General features: G+C 36.8%; 1 protein-coding gene across 1 annotated transcript in view; it reads right to left on the reverse strand.

Annotated features, from left to right (window-relative positions):
* Positions 1-980: 980 nt before the first annotated feature.
* LOC126481958 (E3 ubiquitin-protein ligase MYCBP2-like) overlaps positions 981-22,412 on the reverse strand; it is a gene marked incomplete at its 5' end in the record, with an annotated part of 333,248 nt that continues 311,816 nt past the window's right edge. The window contains 4 exons of the mRNA XM_050105921.1: positions 981-2,759; positions 3,882-4,149; positions 4,303-4,512; positions 16,338-16,445. Of these exons, the coding sequence (XP_049961878.1) occupies positions 2,644-2,759; positions 3,882-4,149; positions 4,303-4,512; positions 16,338-16,445 (702 nt within the window). The remainder of the gene's footprint in view (positions 2,760-3,881; positions 4,150-4,302; positions 4,513-16,337; positions 16,446-22,412) is intronic.

Genomic DNA, 22,412 nt, shown 5'->3' on the forward strand with positions numbered 1-22,412 from the left:
TAAAAGTATTCAGAATTCTACTGCAATATTTTTAAGTTTTACTCAAGACAAAAAGTAGACCTTTCCAGAAATTTTAAAACTAGAAGGAACATAACAGAAAATTATTAATGGTCCTCCTCTGTTCTTTCGAATTAGGTTACAGTAAAGTGAAAATACAGCCACAGTGACCTTGAATTAAAAAGGCAAAGTTCTCAAGTGATTTTGATCCAATCTCTGAAAGAATGATTTTGCTCATCACTAAAGTGGGCAGTAGGCATTTTTTTTAGAGAGCATGGTTGAGTGTGCCAAGCCAGGGAGCAGTAGTATGGATGTGAGGCACATAGGAGCATTAAAGCACATATAATGAAGTTAGTTATCTGAGGAGAGATTAGATGATATCATAAGTGATTTATGCAGAATATATCTAAAATTTGAATTTTTTACATAACTGGATGACTGATCACTGGTAATGGACTTACATGTATGAAAGGCAGAACTATAATTTAACGTTGTGCCTAGGAATCACAATAACAGAAATTTGAAAATAAATTCCAAAAGTGTTGTGAAAACGGATGTGAACTGTTATTCAGTATTTTCCCAGTGAGTAATTTTACATGCTAATAATAATAACGACTCCAACCTTCGTCATATTGGTTACGTCACAGTTCATTTACTAAAAAATGAATACGATCTACGGATGTGAGCTCTACTAATAATTAAACAGTCTAATTGCTGAAATTAATTAAACTGTGATAACAGTTTCTTAGTAGGGAGCTTACATACATAGTCTATGAGGCATTCTTGAATAGCCTAATTTGTAGAATACTGTCCATGCAAGGAAGACATAGGTTTGAGTCCCAGTCCATATCACATTACAATTACAGATGGTTCACTTCAGCAGAAGCTTCACTGAGGACTAAAGGATTTCATTTGTGGGTAATCTTCTTTAGCATAGAATCTATTGAAAGTAATATCAAAATGTATCACTGTATACAAAAATGTAAACATTATTTGATCACTTTTATTGTCTTTTCCAAGATGGGATAAAAACTTAACAAATACATAGTATACAATATTTTGGTGGGTTTGAAATGCAATGGAAGAAAAATGAAAGAAGCCTCATGCTCAATGCCCTTCGACATTATTAGAGACAGAGCACTGGTTGGGACTGGACAAGAATGGGGAAGGAAATCAGTACATCCCGCCTTCCACCTTAATCATGTTAAGTATAACATAAGTCTAGAGGGCCAGAAGAGGATTTGAATCACAATCCCTCAAATTTAGCTTGATGTACAGAGAAATAGACGATGATTACAGCACCCAAAATCATATGTATCATGACAGTCTCCAGTAAAATGAAAATGTGCAAATACAGTTTTTGGAGTAGCTGGAAATATATTTTCATAAAATATTTTCATTACTACAAGATCATATGCTATCCAAAATTATTATTTATTTATTCTTACATTGTTCTTTATGAGTACCATAGCAAATGCTTGCTGTTGTTACATCCTATTAGCATTAGATTTATAGGTAACTTTTTTTAAGAAAGAAAGTTACTTAAAGATTTTGGTATGCACAGTATTGTGAAAGAGGAAGGGAGGGAAGACAAGAGTGTAAAATTTTGGCAAGTGATATCGTAACAGTAAAATATTAAGATGAGTACAAAGCACAATAAAACGTTACAAGAAAAGGCTGATAACAGTTACGGGTAATGGACTAGGCATGAAAGTACACCAAAAGAGCACACCCATTTGGTTATAAAAAATAAGTATCTGTACACAAAAACACATTTCTGCATGTGTTGTTACTGTCTCCACATACATGACAGCATACAACGTTATGCTGTTTACCAGTGATAAATTCTCATAAATTCTATCAATAACTTAAAAGAATTTATTGGAAAGTATGGCACATTTTTTTTTTTACAATGTAGACCTTAATCCAGTTACAGAGATAAAAAAAATACATTTTATATATGCTAAAAAAATAAAAAGGAACAATAGTTCATAAACTACTCTGTAAAACATGGTAACTTGTTCATGCACACTTTACAATCTGTCATTATGTACACATTTCATGAAATTCACAACTAGTACACTAAAACTGTATCACAAATGAAAACCCAGACATCAGGTTTCTTGTTACATAAAGCTATTAAAATGATACGGAGTATACTTCTGTAATGTTCTTGCCAACGTGCATACAGTTCCTCACTCAGGATATATTAGTATTTCTTCCAAAATAATCTAGGATATCACATTAAATTTCTTACTTTTTGTCAAAGTATTCACGGCTTTGTTGTATTTTGCATATCCTTCAAATTTTTCAAACAGCTATCTGCAGTGTCTGTAAACCTCTCCTAATGCATGGTTCATTTATTTACACTGTGAGTAAAATCAACATATTCTCAGTGCTTACATCGTGGTATGAGTTTTGACCTGTGAGCAAGGCAAGTATTGCACTATTCAGTACTTATCAAAAACATTAACAGTTTATGGAGACCCAATGTGATTACTTATGAAAATAAAAGATACTGCTTTCTCAATTACACACTTTACAAAGATAATATATGTGTTGGCATATTTAATATTATAGCAGTTTCTTTTTTTAAGTCAAGAATGCATAAGATAAATGATTCTTGATTTATAATGAGACATTATGTTAGAAAGTGTGAGCATTTCGACACACCCCACATCCCAAAGCAAATTCTTCACCAGTTGGTGGATGTTTCACGTGGAGTGGACACTCGTCTCCCTCAAGCTGTTTTGCCTTGGGACCTGCAACAATATAAAATAAGATTACTGCAACCAACAAACAAATGATTATTGTTCATCACACAAACTCCACACATAGTTGTAATTATTATACAAAAGAACACATGCGGATTGTAAACAAATGATTGATCAAGGCGGCTTAATACTGCAAGAAAACATGGAAGACTCACCAAAATTGACTGAGTGCAAGAAATGGTGTGTGTTATGAATTAATAAAAAGCATTAAGTTGAATTTGTTTCATATGCAGACCAGACTCATGTTAAAGAATGCTTTCACTGTATCATAACAATACTCAAAAAATGTATAACAATACTCACAAAATGTAGGACTTATTTCAGATTAATTTGGTTAATGTAATATGCTAAAAAATAATCTTAAAATATTTCAACTGTCAGAACATGCACTGGTGTCTTTGTATAACTTTTTTTGGAATTATGAGATTCTCCTTTACAGAATTTTTTTTTAATTATTTGTGGAACATTTGGCTGGAGAAGAAGTAAATGATTTCAGTTCTGTACAAATAACTAATTGTCTTGTAAAAACAAGAATACATCAGGAAATCTGGGCATCTGGAGTGTTATGCAATATTAATGATATTCCAGCTTTGGGTACTTAGAAAACTGAACAGATGGCACACTTCCTTTTTCATACCAGTCCACTGGTGGTAGCATTTACCACAAAAAATTGCATTATAGTTTAGAAAATGTTGCAAGTGTTTGTATATATTTTGAACAATCAGTTTCTTTTATTTTTAATACCACATGTGATTGTACTACACTTATACTGAGGGAGGTAGAGATGGAAAAATCCTTTAGAGGCTGTGCAGTTATTTGTACAACACAAAATATGGTCATCAGAGAAATTACTCTCAAAAGTATTTTTCCTCATTCCTCGTTCCAGTGCCACAATTTACTGTGTTTTCAGACTGACCTAATTATTTCTATATGCATTTTACCTTTGTTCCTTATCAAACAAGATAACCACATAGTTTCAGGATAACTTAAGATGTCAAAATTTGATATAAAGAGAACTGTTCTGTACCATTGACATGCACTGACACGCTAGAGATTACTGTTAAATATTAAAAAAAAAAAAAAAAAAAAAAAAAAAACATCAGTTACAACCTGCAGGACATGATGGGAGTTCCAGACGGGGAATGTTGGTGACACGCTGAAAGTCGTCATGGCAAGCATTACAGAAATGAGTAGTTCCAAAGCAGAAGAAGACAGCTACTGAACAACAGTATCTGCACTTGTACTCAAGAAAATCTGTCCCATGTTTTGGGCACATCTGGGCACGAGATACATCACTGCAGGCACCACAGACCAACTCTGTAGGGTCATACTCCTCTCCCACTTCTGCATCGCATCGTGCTTCTCCTCCATAATATGCCTATGACAGAAGAGCATAAGATAAGCTTTAATATGGATCTGATACAACTGTCAAATTTTGAAAAGGCATCAAAAACTTGTTTTCTAAAAAGCCAACGGTTATGTAATGTTGATATTTTTCCAGACACATATCATATTAATGGATATGACAAACCTTATTGCATTTGTAGCAAACATAATATGCATATCTATCCATTGCATAGCTAGCAGGATCATTATGAAATCGAGCTCCTGGACTGGTTATTGCTTCTGCCTTATGGAGTCCCTCATACTCTAATCTCATAAGAGCTTTTCTGCGAACATCTTCATACAGGTCCTTCACAGGCGCCAACAAATCAGCCAGGACTGAATGTTCTATGCTGGCCTAAATAACAAGCAAAACAAATAATGGAAAATCCAGGATGGAATAACAATAATATGAATTGGATAGATTGCTAATTACCACACAGAGGCGGTGTTGAGTAGCAGAAAGGCACATTTAAAAGTAGACTGTAGGTTATTACTGAGTTATTGGACTAAGTCCTTCATCAGAACTCTGCCTCAGTGCCTGGAGACAACAGTGGTCATGTGAGTAAGTTGTGCGCTCGTGGATGTGAAAGAATGCACTTGTGCATGCCAATCATTTGACTTTCAAATGTGCTTGTTTGCTGCTCAATATCTCCTCTAAGTAATATGAAAATCAATGATATGAATATAATAGAGGGAAACATTCCATGTGGGAAAAATATATCTAAAAACAAAGATGATGTGACTTACCAAACGAAAGCGCTGGCAGCTTGATAGACACACAAACAAACACAAACATACACACAAAATTCAAGCTTTCGCAACCAATGGTTGCTTCATCAGGAAAGAGGGAAGGAGAGGGAAAGATGAAAGGATGTGGGTTTTAAGGGGGAGGGTAAGGAGTCATTCCAATCCCGGGAGCGGAAAGACTTAACTTAGGGGGAAAAAAGGACAGGTATACACTCGCATACACACACATATCCATCCGCACATACACAGACACAAGCAGAGGAAAATCAGTTTTAAATAAACAAATAAAAGACATATCATTACTCATCCAGTAGGTTAACTGTAACAAATAAGAGTAGAATCAAATAGTTAAGTACATTATAAACGTAGGCTTCTGCGGCCATTGTAACATTCAATAAAATGTTTCTGGGTTTGTGACCGCATTGTCAATATATACAAAACTACTGATGTTTCTGTCCCTGTTGCAAGTGACCTTCTTCAGGGTGTTTTTGTTAATGTTGAATGAGAAAATTTTGTTTCTTAGATACCTGCAGATATAGCTGTTATCTAATTCTGATAGGCTGTTGGTCTGCAGGTATATAAGAAACAAATTTTTCTCATTGAGCAGTAAACAAAACACTCAGTAGAAGGTTGCTTGCAACAGGGACCGAAACGTCGGTAGTTTCATATATACTGACAATGCGGTCGCAAACCCAGAAAAATTTTATTGAACGAGTTAAGTGCATTGTTTGACAAACCCTGAATTCTGTACATCCTTGCCTTTTAATTTATCATGGAATCTCTGAGCTATATACTGCAGTTTCTGGACTTACTAACTTTAGGTGATGTGTGGTAAACTAAAAGCTTTGTGGGTTGATTGCCTCATCTATGTCAAAATTGGAATTAACGTTCACAGAATTATGCGAAAGAGATTTGTTGTAAACAAAGCTGAGAAGAAATGCATTAAACATATGCAAGAATAACTCTTCATATGTGAGAAAGAAAATAAAGATCTGACATTAAAAGAAAATGACCCCTGATTTTTGAGGACATACAACTGTAATCCTTCACTGCTGTTCTGCACTGAACAAACATAACCAGCTGAAGCCACTCAGCTTTCAACAACCTGAGGAAGGTGCCAAAGCAACTGAAGCAGAATTGATAATTGGAAGGAAAAAGGTCCAGATCCCTATCTGGTTCAAATGGTTCAAATGGCTCTGAGCACTATGGGACTCAACTGCTGAGGTCATTAGTCCCCTAGAACTGAGAACTAGTTAAACCTAACTAACCTAAGAACATCACAAACATCCATGCCCGAGGCAGGATTCGAACCTGCGACCCTAGCGGTCTTGCGGTTCCAGACTGCAGCGCCTTTAACCGCACGGCCACTTCGGCCGGCCCCTATCTGGTCATCCTGATTAATTTTTCAGTTTCCTTACATAAGGCTGATGTCTAAAGGGTTTCCAGAACAAAGCTATAGCCCATACCAGGCAGATACAACCTTGTACTTCATCTGTAGTGAGCTTGTGAGTGGGCCATTAAATTCTGTCTTTATGTCTTTCTTCATCAATTTTAGCAATGCAACTGATAGAAACAAGAAAAGGAACAGAAAACAAACTGCTATACATTCAATCCAAAATGCAGGTTTTGTTCATCTGTCTTTCTCTCATTCTAGCTATGAGTTACAATATTCCTTTAACAGAGAGATTACTGGAAAATACTGACTGAGATGTAAGAAGAAATCAGAAGTGCAATTTTCAAAGAGAAACTCTTGTGGTTTTCCTAATGTGTTTTGGATAAACTACATAAAATTGTAAGTACTTGAAAAGATTACCATAATTATAGCTGACCATTTATGTAGAATATATGTTCCTCAGTAGTGGACACGATCCCCTACTAAACTAAGTGACATTAGACTACTAAGTGACATTAGACTACACTGATTGTTCTTATTCCAAATAATGATTCCATTTATAGACATGTATGTTTGAAAGAGAGATATACTACAGCTAGGGAGTGGAAAAATTCGCATTTTGTGATAAATGCGAAATAGATCCAAATTCTGTCTCGAAATGCAAAATTACTTAATACACGCTACTTCATAGGGAATTGTATCCAGATGAATTACTTTATCTGTAATAGTTTGAAATAACATACAAATATTAAAAATGTAACCAATTTTCAGTTACTGGTATTGTATATCATCTGGCAATACCAAATTTGGAAAGGTAATGTGCATAAGGATCTGTTTGCCAAGTAAAAAGTGTACAAACACAATAAAATATCAAAGCTCTCAATGATTTGGCGTCATGCCAACTGTGGATGGTTGAACAGTCTATTAAAGACACACACTGTAATGCAACATAGCACTCAGCCATGCAACTTAAAGCACTTTATAACAAAAAAATGTGTACATTTGTTTGTTAGCAAAAGCTCAAAAGGTGGAATAACATGTACACCTTTAACATGGCAAATTAGGTGGTGGTAGCTTTGAACTGTGGTTGCATCGAATACCACAAGAGGATGGGCTTTGAATATACCTTAATACTCTTATACCCTGCTAACCTCAACGAGCAGGTGTAGCTGTCCCCAAATGTTTTGTGTTGGACATTGCTCATTGTTTTCTTTTCTTATTTTGAAGTAATTGCCAAGTAAAAATTGTACGAACACAATAAACTATCAAAGCTCTCAATGATTTGGCGCCATGCTAACTGTGGATGGTTGAAAAGTCCATTTAAGATACACACTATAATGCAACATAGTACTCAGCCATGCGACTTAAAGCATTTTATACCAAAAAAATGTGAACGTTTGTTTGTTAGCGAAAGCTCAAAAGGTGGAATAATATGTACACCTTTAACATGGCAAATTAGGTGGTGGTCACTTTGAACTGTGGTTGCATCGAATACCAAAAAGGATGGGCTTTGAATATACCTTTAACAATACTCTTATACCCTGCTAACCTCAATGAGCAGCTGCGTGGTAGCTGTCCCCAAATGTTTTGTGTTGGACATTGCTTATTGTTTTCTTGTCTTATTTTGAAATAACTGAAGCAACTAATCGTGGTCCATCATGGATTTCAATTATGACTCTTCCAACACCATAAGAGACTGGTGGTCCCTGTGACAATGCGTCAGTCCTGCTACCTGCTATAGGCTGCTGCCCTGCGGAAGGGAGGCAAGGCTTGTTTCCCCACACTGCTCATTTCCCTCAGACAGTCAAAATTCAAATCTGTTGAATGCACACAGCCATCTGCCACTATAGCCTATACTGCCTTCACTCTGCACTATAGCAATTGGAAAACAGTATCTGGAACATTTTTGACTGCACCAAAATTCTCCCCCTAACATTAAAATAGAGTCAGAGTGCATTTGGTTCTACGTCTATGCTAAGTGCCTCGTCCGCTCTGCCTGTAGTGTTGTCAAGCAAGGGTTGCAGTATTATGAATGCCCATGAATGGTCGAAATAAATAATCTGCAGATTTTGTAATCACTGAACTGGGTGGGAAAAGACAAATAATGTCCAGAAACATCTTAAACTGGAGACGCATTCAGTTCACTGGTGGGAAAATCCTGCTGCTTTTTAAGAAGACAGTCATTTTTGAAAGCTTAAATGCAGCCTAATGAAGAAAATGAATGCCATTTTCAGAGAAAAAGGTGCTTAAGTTTTTTCAAACGCAAACATTTCAGTCAAAAAAGTTACCAATGAGCACTTTTTTAAACAGTTTCAAAGAACTATGGCTTTGTTCGTCTTCTCTCATGTAGTCTGACAACCTTTTAAATTTGTGTGTCTAATTACTTACAAACAAAAAGATATATGCAAATTTCGTCAAAAATATACACAAATTTTGCAAAAGATAGATGCTAATTTTGGCAAAAAAAGATGCTACATTTTAGGGTCACTAACTACATCACATTTTATCAAGCAACAAATTCAGTGTGGAGCAGTATTGCGTATAGCCAGTTCTTTGAACAGGCTCTGCAGGTCATTCTTGAATTCAGACTACCAGTGTTTCATTTTATACACTTCTGGATGCAATACTGTATGATATAATGGAACGACACTACATAATTTTCCTTCTTCATCATATTTGTCAAAAAAACTGTTTTGAACATATCTTCCAGTATACCAAACTAGTGAAAGTTTGAATAGTAACTCTAAACAGTAAGCGATAAGAGAGCCTGCACTGTCATGATCCATATATTCACTCATTCATTATGTCCTGTAGTCCTACCAAGAAGGAGAATCTTCAGGACTATGGAACAAGTCATGATATACATTAACAAGAGATCAGCAATTATTAAAAACTCAATATGCACAATGTACTGACAATAAACTCTCACTATGTTGCTTATCACTATCTGCCAGCTAAATTTAACTTTCTAAACTAGCTACTTTAAAAACAAGTACTTTGAAAAGCTAGTTAATTTGAAAAAGGTGGTGCTTCCTCAGCTGTTTTACATAAGTGCTGTTTATCTCCTACTGGTAGTTTAATATGTATGTTAATGGATTATAATTTTTTTGAAGAAAATAGTTACCTACTAATGTGTCAATAGGGACCTGTTTACAATACATTACTACTTGTAATGCACCTTTATACATTGCAACTTGTCATGTAACAAACAGAAATTTCATTTCTATCAGCCATAGAGTTGGCCATGGCCATGGTCTTTTGGTGGTTTAATACAGGGTGTCTCACATAAAACTGGTACGCCTCATGTACTGGTTGCTTGTGAAGTGGCAATACTCTCCCGAAAGTTGGCTACACTTCATTTTATTGAAACATTGAGTGCAGCTGTTTGTTAGTGTGTCAGTTGTTGTGACTACCTCATATTGTTGAGTTGGTATTGAAATGGGGAGTTTGCAGTAGAACAGCAAACTGATCATGTGGAGTGTTACATAAAGACAGGCTCCATCAAGAAGGGTAAAAAAAAAGTTTCATGTGAGGCAAAGTGGTAGGAAACCCCATGACCAGAATTATTCAAGATCTGTATAAGAAATGGAGGATTGCCTGATCCATTCAGAATGTGCAGAAGAATAGGCAATCGACAGTGAGGACCCCTGAAACTATAGGCAGAATTCGCATGCACATTACGAGAAGACTCTGAAAGTCAGTAAGGAGCCTATCACAGCAGGCAAGTGTATCTCACACACCATGTCATTGTGTACTAAAAGATATGAAATTAAAAGCCTGTCATGTGAGTGTGGTATAAGAGTTGTTATTAGAGAGAGTCATGGGAAAAAAAGAGTTCAATATTGTAACTGGTTGTTAACATCAATTGCTAATGATTACTTGGACCCCTTACTTTACTTCATGTCAGATGAGGTTTGGTTTCATTTGTCAGGTTATATAAACTCCCAGAATTGCAGATACTGGTCGCAGGAGAACTCACATATTCTGAATGAAGAACCGCTCCACTCATAGAGATAGGAGTTTGCTGTGTTGTCCAGCATGTGCATTATTTGCCCCATATTTTTCAATTACACTTAGACTCTTTATATGCACAATTAACAGATGTAGAGAAGCTGTGTGCAGTATTCTAACGAGATGTAGCAATTGCTTACATATCAAACCAAAGTATGAACCACATCAATAACATGTACTCTGAGACAGACTTGTGGGCCCCTTGCCTCGAAGGCCCCAGACTTAACATTGTGTGATTTTTATTTATGGAGCACACTAAACAACTATAAAGGAAAGAAAATCAGCCTGGTGCCTAACAACAGCCTTGAACATGTAATACAGGTGTCATTTTGCAGCAAAAGTCAAAGAGAGCGATTGAAAGGGGCACCCACATTCTGTGTAGTCTTGGGATTGCATTGGTTACTGACTTTGAGATTTTGAGTACAATTCTTCATTCCAGTGAAGTATGCAGTCAGTTGATTACTCATCTCTCACTTGGGAATAAATGGCTTGGCATATGTGGAAGTCTGTCAATGCATGATTTATAGGTTTAATTCTGATGGGTCAAAATCAATATTCGATAACTTACATGGAGATGGAATATTGCTAATGAATGTGACCCAGAGACATAGCCACATTCTGGTGTCTGGATCTTCTCTGATGGTGAGTGTTCAATAAAAATGAAGATAACTATGAATGTGAGAAAATGATCATGTGTCTTTTCTTTGCTACTCCGTTGGATATTTTGCCACAGTCATACTTGATGTCCGCACCTGGTAGCTGAGTGGTCAGTGTGACAGAGTGTCAGTCCTAAGGGCCTGGGTTCAATTGCTGGCTGGGTCAGAGATTTTCCCTGCTCAGGGACTGGGTGTTGTTGTAATCATCACCATTTCATCACCATTGATGCACAAGTCACCGAAGTGGCGTCAAATCGAAAGACTTGCACCTGGCGAACGGTCTACCCAACGGGAGGCCCTAGTCACATGAAATTTACCTTTTTTTTATACTTGATGAAGGTAGGACAGAAACTACAAACTGACATAGTGTAATGTGTCTTCCACAGCTTTGTGAAGGAATCCAAGTGAACGTGAATTGGATAAGCATTTTCTAAGGAATCCCAGCTCCAGGCATTAATGTTTCAGAGCCCAAATTTGACTCACATGCTATCTTTCTTTTTTCAAATGAGGAAAACATCCCTGGGCATTGTTAGAGTTCTCAAAGGGATGAATTCCTTCTGAGCAATTTCTTAAAAAGGAGCAGTGGTGGAAGTCTGCATTAAATTGTTTCAGACCATGCTTTGGCATACACAACTTGAAGCAGAGAAAATGAGAGGTGAAGATTTTGGAAAAGTAAGAACTTGCATTACATCCTCAAAACATTTACCATGAACCCTAAGGCATGCACATTTTACAAAGTGAGTCCCACAACCATACATATTTTTTAACTTATAAGCACAACATAGGTTACATTAAATCAAGTGACACATTTGGCAAGGAAGCTGTTTTGTGACTAGAGTCAGGAAGAGGGCCATTATAAAAGTTCTCAGCAGACACAGGGGCGATGTGAATATGGCCAGCTACTAGGCTCTTCGTACACTATGACTCATTAGATGTTGTCTGTGGTGCTGAATGTTTTGGCACTATCTGTGGTGTTAATGTAAACCAGGAGTGATCTCTCATCTGCTCATGTGACTGACTAGAACTCATGTCACAATCATACGCTAGCAGCTGGCTCTGGTGAACAGGTGACTGTATGGAAAGTGAAGCAACACACAATGAACTTTGCTTGTTGGCTGGCTGTCATTCAATCTAATGTTATGGACTGCTGATGGCATGACACAGTGCTCCATGCTCTGCATGCTAAACAAGAACAACAACTGTTACTGACTATCCATGAATCAAAGTGTGCTACCACTTTCTGAATAAAATATGAAAACATGTGTTTCAAACTGAAGTCCTGCTATTGACCTTCATTATAGAAAATATAGATTAGTTCCAGCTGTAATTCAGTTTCTGTATTGCACACAATCAATATGTAAGGGATTTGAAAGCACGTTAAACATTTCTTCTTACTTCTAGAAGATCACAAAGTAAACCTCAACTGTGCAGAGAACATTATTTTATGTGTCTTGATACTTTTCAAAATTCTGCTGTTTTTCCAGTGTGGGGCACTTAATGGTCTGTGAGGATTCTAAGATTCCTGGAAAACTGATGTTTGACCAAATCATAGCCACTGCACCATCTATGTTACAGATGGGAGAACCTTGAACTACACCCCCATATTGTCAGCATATTCTTGTACAGACAGAAGAACATCTGCCATCGAATATGTAACTCTTCTGAAATGACAATGCTGCTTTCAACTCCATGAATATAAATTTCCTAGCAAGCAGTGTCACACAAATTAGAAACTTCATGTACTGCCAGAGAAAATGCTACAACATTCTGTGCAGGAAGATGATTTTCATTGTAATGTTACTTGCAACTTCTTGAATTCTGTGTTCTATAAGTAAAAGACAAGACAAACTATAATAATCTTCACACTTCTCAGGATATATCTTGTCAGCTGCAAACACTATACATATTTTTACATTTCTGTTTTAGTGAAATTATGTGCTGTCTTAGTAATATGTCAACTTGCCTGAACTGATTCATCCTGACAGCAGAAATTATTGTTATAGTGAAAATATTGGTAAGAAATATTAACATTTTGCCCCCTTCATTCATTCCACAATTTCTAGTATCAATTGTATCAATTAATATTTCCAATCCCATTTAAATATGAAGTTTTTTAAAACTTAAACACGTTAAGTATCTTCAAAACCCATCAAACACGTAAATGCAAATGAAACTTGCATGGACATCTTCTAAAATGATATTTAGGTGTCTGACCTTTGCTCTGAAGTTAGTCTTTAACTCTCAAACACTGTGTGTATGGTTTCAAAACTTCCTGGCATGGCAAAGACTCTTACTCTGTCACCAGTTCCACAACAGCACTCTCTGTGCTGCGGAGCGAAAGTTTCGTTCTTGAAATAAGCCTAAGTCCGTGGCCAAGTCATTTCTCCACAATATCGTTTCTTCCAGGAATGCTAGTTTAGCAAGATATGCAAGAGAGCTACTGTGAAGTTTGAAAAGTAGGAGACAGATGCTAACAGAATTGAAGCTGAGAGAGCAGATTATGAGTCATGCTTGGATAACTCATTTGATAAGATTCAAGTTACAGTCTGACACACAGTAATCTATTGGGAAGTATAATAATGTAGTTTATTATTAACAAAAACTAGGAAAGCCTTCACTTTTGTCTCAGCAGAGTGAGTGGCTTTGCTGGACACAAAACACCAGTCACAACTTTGCTGCTCTCCCAACAGTGACTTACTTTAGAAATGGTATTCTTGTTTATTCAACAAGATAGTAAAGTGGCAACAAGGACTGTACTTTGTGTGCTTTAATACTGATTAACGGTTTCTCTATTTGTGGCATCAGCAGCTGAACACTCCAACAGCATCACAAGTGTCAGAAACAAAAATATAAAAAAATTGCATTAATGCGACAACTGATCCAGCAAAATAATAATTTTAAATAGAGGTGGGACACTTATTTATGGCACTTTCTCTCTGCTGTGAAGTACATGTGATTATCGACCCTCCTTGTGAAGGAGCTCTAATGTTGTCCTCAACTAACTATTTATATGCGATAGTCTAAAAACTAATACAACTCTATGGCCATAGTAGCATATCATTTGATGATATTTGTGACTTACTAACCACACACTTGAAGCATAAAACTCACAAGACAACATATCAATCCTTTGTGGCCTGGACAATGGACTTTTCTTGCAAAGACTTTAAGGTGTTCTATGCAGACTCCCTCAATAAAGATGTGGTAGTTTCTTTAGGCCCAGACCACAAAGTACAGGCTAAGGTTCTGGGAGCTTCCAACCGTTGCTTCACCCATATGAAAAAATAATTCAGTCTTATAAAGTAGTGTTGTCAGCATATAAACCAATCAATGCGAACAAATAAATTGTTCAAATTTTGAAACAGTGTTTGTACTCACCAATCAACAGATGACAGTAGTTCATTTTTTGGTACAAACACACATTGTGGCAAAATTAGGCAAAAACGCATGGAAAGGCGGCTAGTAGGAATGTGGTTAGTAGAAATCCTCTCTAAATATCAGTAGGTACCTGAAGCATGTAACACACCATTTTTCTGGCTCAGCAGATGTGGCAACAGTTACATACAATGTAACATTGCCAATATACCACCTTCATAATAAACAAAGCAGTAATACATTGCACAAAAACATGTCTACAATGTTACAGCTGGCAAGGTGACTTGCATTACCTGAATTGAAACATAACATGAAGGGACACATGGACTGTCTTTGTCTGGGCAGCCAAGGAGCAATTTCAGTGTATGATGAGCCACTTCATAGCACCCTCCATGCATCCACAGCAATCAATGAAACTCACAGCAAGATAATGATCATGCAACAAATTAACACAATTGCTGCTCCAGGCACTACAGAGGCAATTGGTTACATATAGCAAACAAGTATCACTCAGTGACAAAACTGGTATCCCACCGCTGTCTGGGGTGCCTCCCGATACATCTCTGCTGGTATCTGGGGCTTAATTTGAAGTGGGAATCATCACTGAGGACACTTCCACTCCAGTCAATGAGATTCCAGAATAAAGACGTGTCTGGGGATGCCCCAGACAGTGGGTGTGTTTGTCAACTGCCATACGGTCTGACAAGCAGGAGTGATGGTCTAGGGTGCCATTTCTTTTCATAGCAGGACCCCTTTGGGTGTTGTTCACAGTATCCTTATAGCAAAGCAGTACATTGATGATGTTCTATGCCCCGTTTTGTTGCCCTTCATGGCTTTCATTTCAGCAAGATAATACCCACTTGCACAGGGCAAGAGTTTCTACTGCCTGTCTTCATGCTTTCCAACTCCTACCTTGACCAGCAAGGTCACCGGATTTCTTCCCAGCTGAGAATGTTTGGAATGTTATAGGCAGGGTCCTCCAGCCTTCTCTGGATTTTGATGATCTAATGCACCAATTGGACAGAATTTGGCATGATATCCTCCAGGAGGACATCTAACAACTCTTTCAGTCAATGCTACACTGGATAAGTGCTTGCATAAGGGCCAGATGTGGACCAACAAGTTATTGACTTGCTCAATTCATGAACCTCTTCTCTTGAATAAATCATCCAATTTTTCTGAAATTGTAATGATTTGTTCGTCTGTGCATGTCCATCACAATTACTGATTTCCATCCCATTTGGATAATTTCTTCATGGTGTGTCATTTCTTTTTTTTTCCGAGAGTGTATTATGAAATTATGATCCAGATAGAAACCCAACAAGAATATTATCAGTTCACTTAGTTGTACGAAGCTGTTTGTCATGTGCTATATTAGTTTACTGACTACAATCCTTCTCTGTTCTTTGGATTTGCTTTGGTTTCATTGTGTACTGGTTGTAATAAGCACATGACAACTCAAACCATAACTCAGGCTTTGTTTTAGCTCACAATCAGAATGATGAAGTGTCCTGCTTCTTTTATCAGGTGTTGTCCAATTTCCATACTTATTCATAGTTTTGTTACATCCAGTGATGACTTCTGCTATGAACTACACTCTAGTCTATCCAGTAAGGCATAAAATTATAGCTTCTGGAAGCGAAGTTGCATATCTTTAATAATGAGAATGGGTGGATGGGGGGTAGGGGGGTGGTGTGTGTGTGTGTGTGTGTGTGTGTGTGTGAGAGAGAGAGAGAGAGAGAGAGAGAGAGAGAGAGAGAGAGAGAGAAGTGATGCAAAAGCTTTCAGCACGTTTCTGCAAAGTTTTGTCTTCAGTTTACTGCTGACTTTCAATCGCCATTTCCTTTTTCTTCATGCAACATTTTTCTCATGTTATGGGGAAAAATAAAACTGATTCTAAGAGCAGGAGTGACTACTGCAGTTCCTCAACCAGTTATTGGTTAATTCACTGCATTCATTTCCACTATCTGTTAAAAAATAATTATGAATACAACATACCTTACATATTGGACACTGTGAGAACGCAAATGTTATTCTAGGACCAGACCATCTCTTCATTAATACACAGCGGCAGCAGTGAAGGTGAAACACATGTCCACATTTCAGCTGAAAAAATCATTTTGTGATTTATTCTTTGTCACACCGTCATGTCACATAATGCTATTTATTTCATTTAGTATATGACTTACAGAATATAGTTTACAAATACATACATTAAATTCGTGCAAGATATGATAAGATAATACGAAAGCGTAAAAGTCTGTAAGCCAAATGCTACATACAATAAATAATGAAGCCAAAAATGCGACACAGGTTTGAAGGATTTTTTAGGTGTAAGTTGAAAAACACTGTTGTTGTGAAGATAATTCGTAGACATGACCTGATTTTTATTTCACATGTTAACAAAGAGATCCATAAACCCAAAATTAAAATAAAACAACTAAGCTCCATTTACATAAAATACAATACAATATAGTAGTTATTAATAGACTACAGAAAAATGTGCACAGTGAACATGTGAGTGCCTACATCGCCATGGCAAGAAATTTCTATCAGGAGATAAACAAAATTATAAATGAAATGCATGAACCCAATGGTCTTCTTTTAAAAGATAGGCTGTCTGTGCACAATTATGCATCTACCGTTTTAGATCAAATACCATTACAGGGGCTGGAAGGGTAAAAGCCACATTAAGAGGAAGCTGCAGCAGACTAATTCACTGAGGTAACTCTACTGTTTTAAATCACACAGTGAAAATATTGATCATGCAGAACCCAGTGAAATCAAAATACCTTTGTATACCAATAACAATACTCTCATGTTTCATATAAATGTACAATCTCTTAGAGGGAAAGTCAATGAATTACAATACTGGTTTGATAAAATTAACTACAGTGTTTTGTGTATCAGTGAACAGAGGCTGAAAGACCCTGAAATAGACTTGAGTGTTCCCCCTGGATACTTGCTAGTTACTGTAGAAGAAGCATTTCACATGATGGGATCTCAATCTTCATTAAAAGCAACCTTGATTTACGTTACCCCGCCAAATACCTTAGCAGAAAATGCCTTGAAGGCATATTGGAAGTAGGTAGCATAATAATGTGCACACAAAAAATTGTAATTGTTTCAGTTTATCAAACTCCAAGCTCATATGAGATAATATTTATAGAAAAAATAATATGTTAATATTGCAGTTGTCCAAATATAAACAATATACAATTGTAACTGTAGCTGATAACACAGGCACTGTACAAGAGTATGGAGAAAAATGTTATTCATATGGTTTAATTCTCTGAAATCGTCGGACTACTGCTGTCTCAATGAAAAGCCAGCTAGACTGATTGGATGCGCTAACAACACAATTAATAATGTACACAGAAACTCTCTTGACTATAATGTTATAGAACTGGAAGTATCATATCATGGAGGGCTATATGCCTATCAGTACTACAGAAAGACAAGTGACAATTAGATTTCTAAAAGAATCCAATGTAAAAATATGATAAAGCAGTTACAGAAAATGGATTGATCTCATTAATGGATATACAACTGCTAAATGCTTTTACTTTTTCCAGCCAGATATTAAGTGCATAATAGAAAACGTATGCCCTACTGTACCAACAAGATATCGCATTAATACAAGCAGCATCATACCAAGAGGTACACTTCCCAACATAACAAACTCAGGATACTACTAATCATTCTCAAAGATATATTTCACAAAAATGATAGGGACAAGGAAACTTACATAAATGTGAGAAAAGCAAAAAATACTAAGTGCAATGCAAATGATGAGTATATTTTAAATTTTAAAAATAAATGTGAAGCAGCTTGGAATGTCATTAAAACAGAAATTAATAATATCTACAAACAAAACAGTATTCCTATAGACTACTATAAGCTCAATGCATATTATGTAAATCAGCACCACCACTTCAATAAATTATCCTACCTTAGATACACAAGCCCTGCTCACTCATACAAATCAGCAAGTGATAAATCATTTGGGTCCTAACCGCTTTAAACAAGATTCACAAATCGATAAACAAAATAAGCAATTCCAAAACAAGACTATTTTGCACTCAGTAATCTCTTCACAAAGTGCACAACAAAAGAAACCAAAATGTCACTTCTCTCACTGCCAAAGACAGTGCTAGAGTAAGGAATTTTCCCAGAATTAAGCTCACAGTTACCTTGCCTGCGTATAAAAAAAATCAATAGAAATAACTACAGATCCATTTCAATAGCACCCAACATATCCAAGGTAATATCAAATTTATGCATAAACAGATACAAACTATTTTAAGGGCAACAAAATTTTAAATTAACAACAGGTCAGATTAAGGTCACCTGTCAACTGTAGAAGCAACTGAAGCTTTGATGAATAATGTTTATGAATGGTATGAAATAAGGCTGGAACACTTATTGACTTAAGGGAAGCGAAGTATTTGGCTCAGTTTCACATGGCAAAATCATCAAAACGTTAGAATATTAGGGCAGTGGAGATAAAACACTATGTTTATTCATATCTTATTTAAGCAAGACGCTTATGTGTGCATATCATCAAAGATCAGAAATACTACCAATAAAGGCTCTGTTCTTAGGCCTTTCCTGTTTATTATCTACATTAATGAACTTTGTAATTACATAACAAGTAACAACATACTATATGCTGATGATGTAACACTAAAAACACAGGTGAAAATTTACAAAGTGTACTAGTTAACAACAGAGAAATTATGCAAATGGTTAGTCACTTGTGCCTAGCATAAACCAGACAAAAAAACAGAAGAAATAATTTTCAATCTCAAGGTAACTAAAACCAAAAATAAAACTGTAATATTACTTGATATGTTCATAGAGCAATGATTCTCATCGGAAGAGCACACCAATTGTCTGTGTAGCAAACTAGCTCATGTACATGTTTTACTGTATAAATTAAGTAACAGTATGAGCAAAAAGCTGTTAATTTAACCATATTCTTCTTTGTTCTATTCCTATCTGCAATATGGGATATGACTTTTGGGTAATTCCCCAGGAGCTAAATATATTTTCAGATGGCAGAAGAAGACAATCAAATGTTAATTAGGATTAGCACCCAGAGAGCCCTGCAGAAGCTGCTTTAAATGTCTTGGCATAATGACAGTACCTAACCTGTACTTACATAACTGTTTAATATATGCTACAGAAAATCTGCAAAAATTCAGCAGGAGACGTGATGTATATGTACACACTACCAGAAAAATATCAGTTGTTGGATTTGCCTTCCTCAAGACTGGCTACAGTCCATAATAGCTATAAATACCTGAGCATAAAATTTTTAAATCAGTTACCACACTCTGTTCATGCGGTAACACTAAATAAGTATAAGACCATGTTACAATCTTGGCTAAAATACAGTGAATTCTATTCAAAATATATTTTTTGTAAGTGATAAAGAAGATATTTTAGTTCTTAAATAAGCTAGTTATAAAGCCCATTGTATGAAAAAATTCTGAGAGGTGAAGAAAATATTCTATTCTCTCTTTTTTAATAAAAAATTAAAATTAAATAAGGACACCACTGTGCAACTTGTGACTGTTTTTCAAAAACCTGGTTTTACCAGTCACTCCCCCTGTAGGCAATGTCTGCTCTTGCTAAAAAAAATCATAAATGGATGTACAAATACTCCAGCCAATTAATTGCTGGAAGGTGTTGTATGTGGAAAGTCTTTCCAGGTACCTATGAATTTCCTTTTCGGGTAATCATACAAAATGTAGTCCAGTCTTCGTTCCAAAGTTCCAGGCACACTGGACTTCATTGGTCATTCACCATTTATGCGGTGTTGCGTTTGTCATGGCATCGCCAGTACTGATTTGGTCGAGGTAGCTACATATTTTTCTTGGTTCATTCACTTCCAAGTATTATATGGTTGCATCTATTTTACCTATCTTCTCATTATGACTTTTGATTTTACCATTCTTCTCTTAGATCATCCTTCCTGGGGAAAATTGGCAATTGTTTACTGAGCCTCGTTCTCCAGGTTTTAGCTGGGTACACAGTGTGCGAAGTGTAGACATTCTCCAAGATGGTGCATCCTGGACGATACTTTGTTTATTCAAGGTGGCAACAAGGTTACACATGTGGCAGCCAAATCAAATGTGATCACGGCCATAAGAATCAGTATTAAGCAAAGTAAAAGACATAGTACTACATTTGGATGGACAAAAAATCTAATCCCCAAGCAGTGGCAAGAGAAAACACATGTGAGAGTTAAAGGAACGTGCAAGCTCTCAGAGCCAGTCGCTCAGTCTTTTGTCAGAGGGGTGAAGGATAAGAAAGAGGGATGAAGGAGAGGGACTGGCGAGGTTTAGGAAAATGGGGAGAGTTACCATAAAATTGCCCTGAACCCCGGGCCAAGAGAGACTTACTAGGCAGGATGAGAAGAAAAGACTGATTGTTGCGGACTGCACCAGGCATTATTTAAAAACTTGAGAGCTTAGAGGTGGAGTATGGGGTAATAAGCAAGTCAGAGATTACTGAAAAAATATCATGCAAGAGTTAATAAGAAAGCAAAGCTAAGCTGTGGTACACAGGTGGAGATTTGGGGGGGGGGGGGGAGGGGGGGGGGGCGAAGAAAAATAAGACCGGTCAGAAAATAAAATAATAGAAAACTAAAAAGAAGTGAAGAAAGGAATAGTTATGAAAAGAAATGCTGAGACAGAAGAAATTAACGAAAAATAAGACCAGGTGGATGGCGAGAACCAAAGACATGTTGTAACACCAGTTCCCACCTGCAGAGTTCTGAGAAACTGATGTCAGGGGCAGTATCCAAAGGGCAAGTGTGGAGAAAGAGGCACCAGACGTCATGACTGTCATTTTGCAGAGCATGCTCTGTGTTGTTACCAGTACCTACCCTCTGACTATGCCCATTCATCGTAACTGACAACTTGGTAGTAAGTCATACAAATGTAATAGGTAAACAGCGTTTACAAAACAGTTGGTACACAATGTGTCATTTCACAGATGGCTCCCCCTTGGATAGGATATCTTTTTCTACTTACAGGACCAGTGTAACTGATGGTAGGGGGGAGCATAGGGCAAATCTCATAGCAGGGACAGTCACAGGGGTAGGAGCCACAGGGTAGTGCCCAATCATCCTAACTGACAACTTGTCGGTAACTCACACGAATGTAAAAGGCCAAAAAGTGTTTACACAACAGGTGGTACACAATGTGTCATTTCACACATGGCTGTCCCTTTGTAGCATATCTTTTTCTACTTACAGGACTGGTGTAGGGGTTGGTAGGAGGGTGCATAGGGCAAATCTCATAGCAATGACAGTTGCAGGGGTAGGAGTCATGTGGTAGTGAAATGGGAGCAGAAAGAGTGTAGGGTCTGACCAGTATATTGCAGGCTTTGGGGAAAGGGAGTGTCAATGAAAAGCTATCCTAGATGTGGTGGGCAAAATATCAGATAGAATGGACCTCATTTCAGAGCATGATTTTAGGAAGTCATAGCGTTGTCGAAGTAGCTGATTAATACACTCAACACCATCTTAGTACTGAGTGATACGAGATGTACTCACAAGTAGTTTCTTTGAGGGATCAGCAGTATCAGTATTGAATGTGACAACCTGGGAAATCTTCTTTTGAGCTAGGCTGGCAGGGTAATTACATCCAGTGAAGGCAGAAGTGAGCTACATAATGTGATGATAATGTATGTGTGGCAGAGGTAGCTTGATGAGACTGGTAACACTACTGTCTCCATATTGTAAAATACAAAGGAACAATGATTCAAAAAGCAAGTGAATTTTCCAACTATTGTTGTGATCTGTTGGGACATGGGCACAGCTGCTGATTTTGTATGTCTGCCTGCTGTTGGAAAGTAGGTACAGATGTTTACATATCATATGTACTTGGCTTAAGTTTGACAAAAGTTTGACTTCATTATTTCTTCTTCAAAACAGAAAAACTATATTTATGATACATTGTCTGGGCTGCATAATGTGATGGTACTGCATGAGGTACAGACATGGTTTTGACTGATAAATTTGCATAAAAGAAGAGAAATGTTGCTAGATATATGAAAAAA

The sequence above is a fragment of the Schistocerca serialis genome, chromosome 5, assembly GCF_023864345.2.
Source record: "Schistocerca serialis cubense isolate TAMUIC-IGC-003099 chromosome 5, iqSchSeri2.2, whole genome shotgun sequence".
Taxonomy (NCBI): domain Eukaryota; kingdom Metazoa; phylum Arthropoda; class Insecta; order Orthoptera; family Acrididae; genus Schistocerca; species Schistocerca serialis.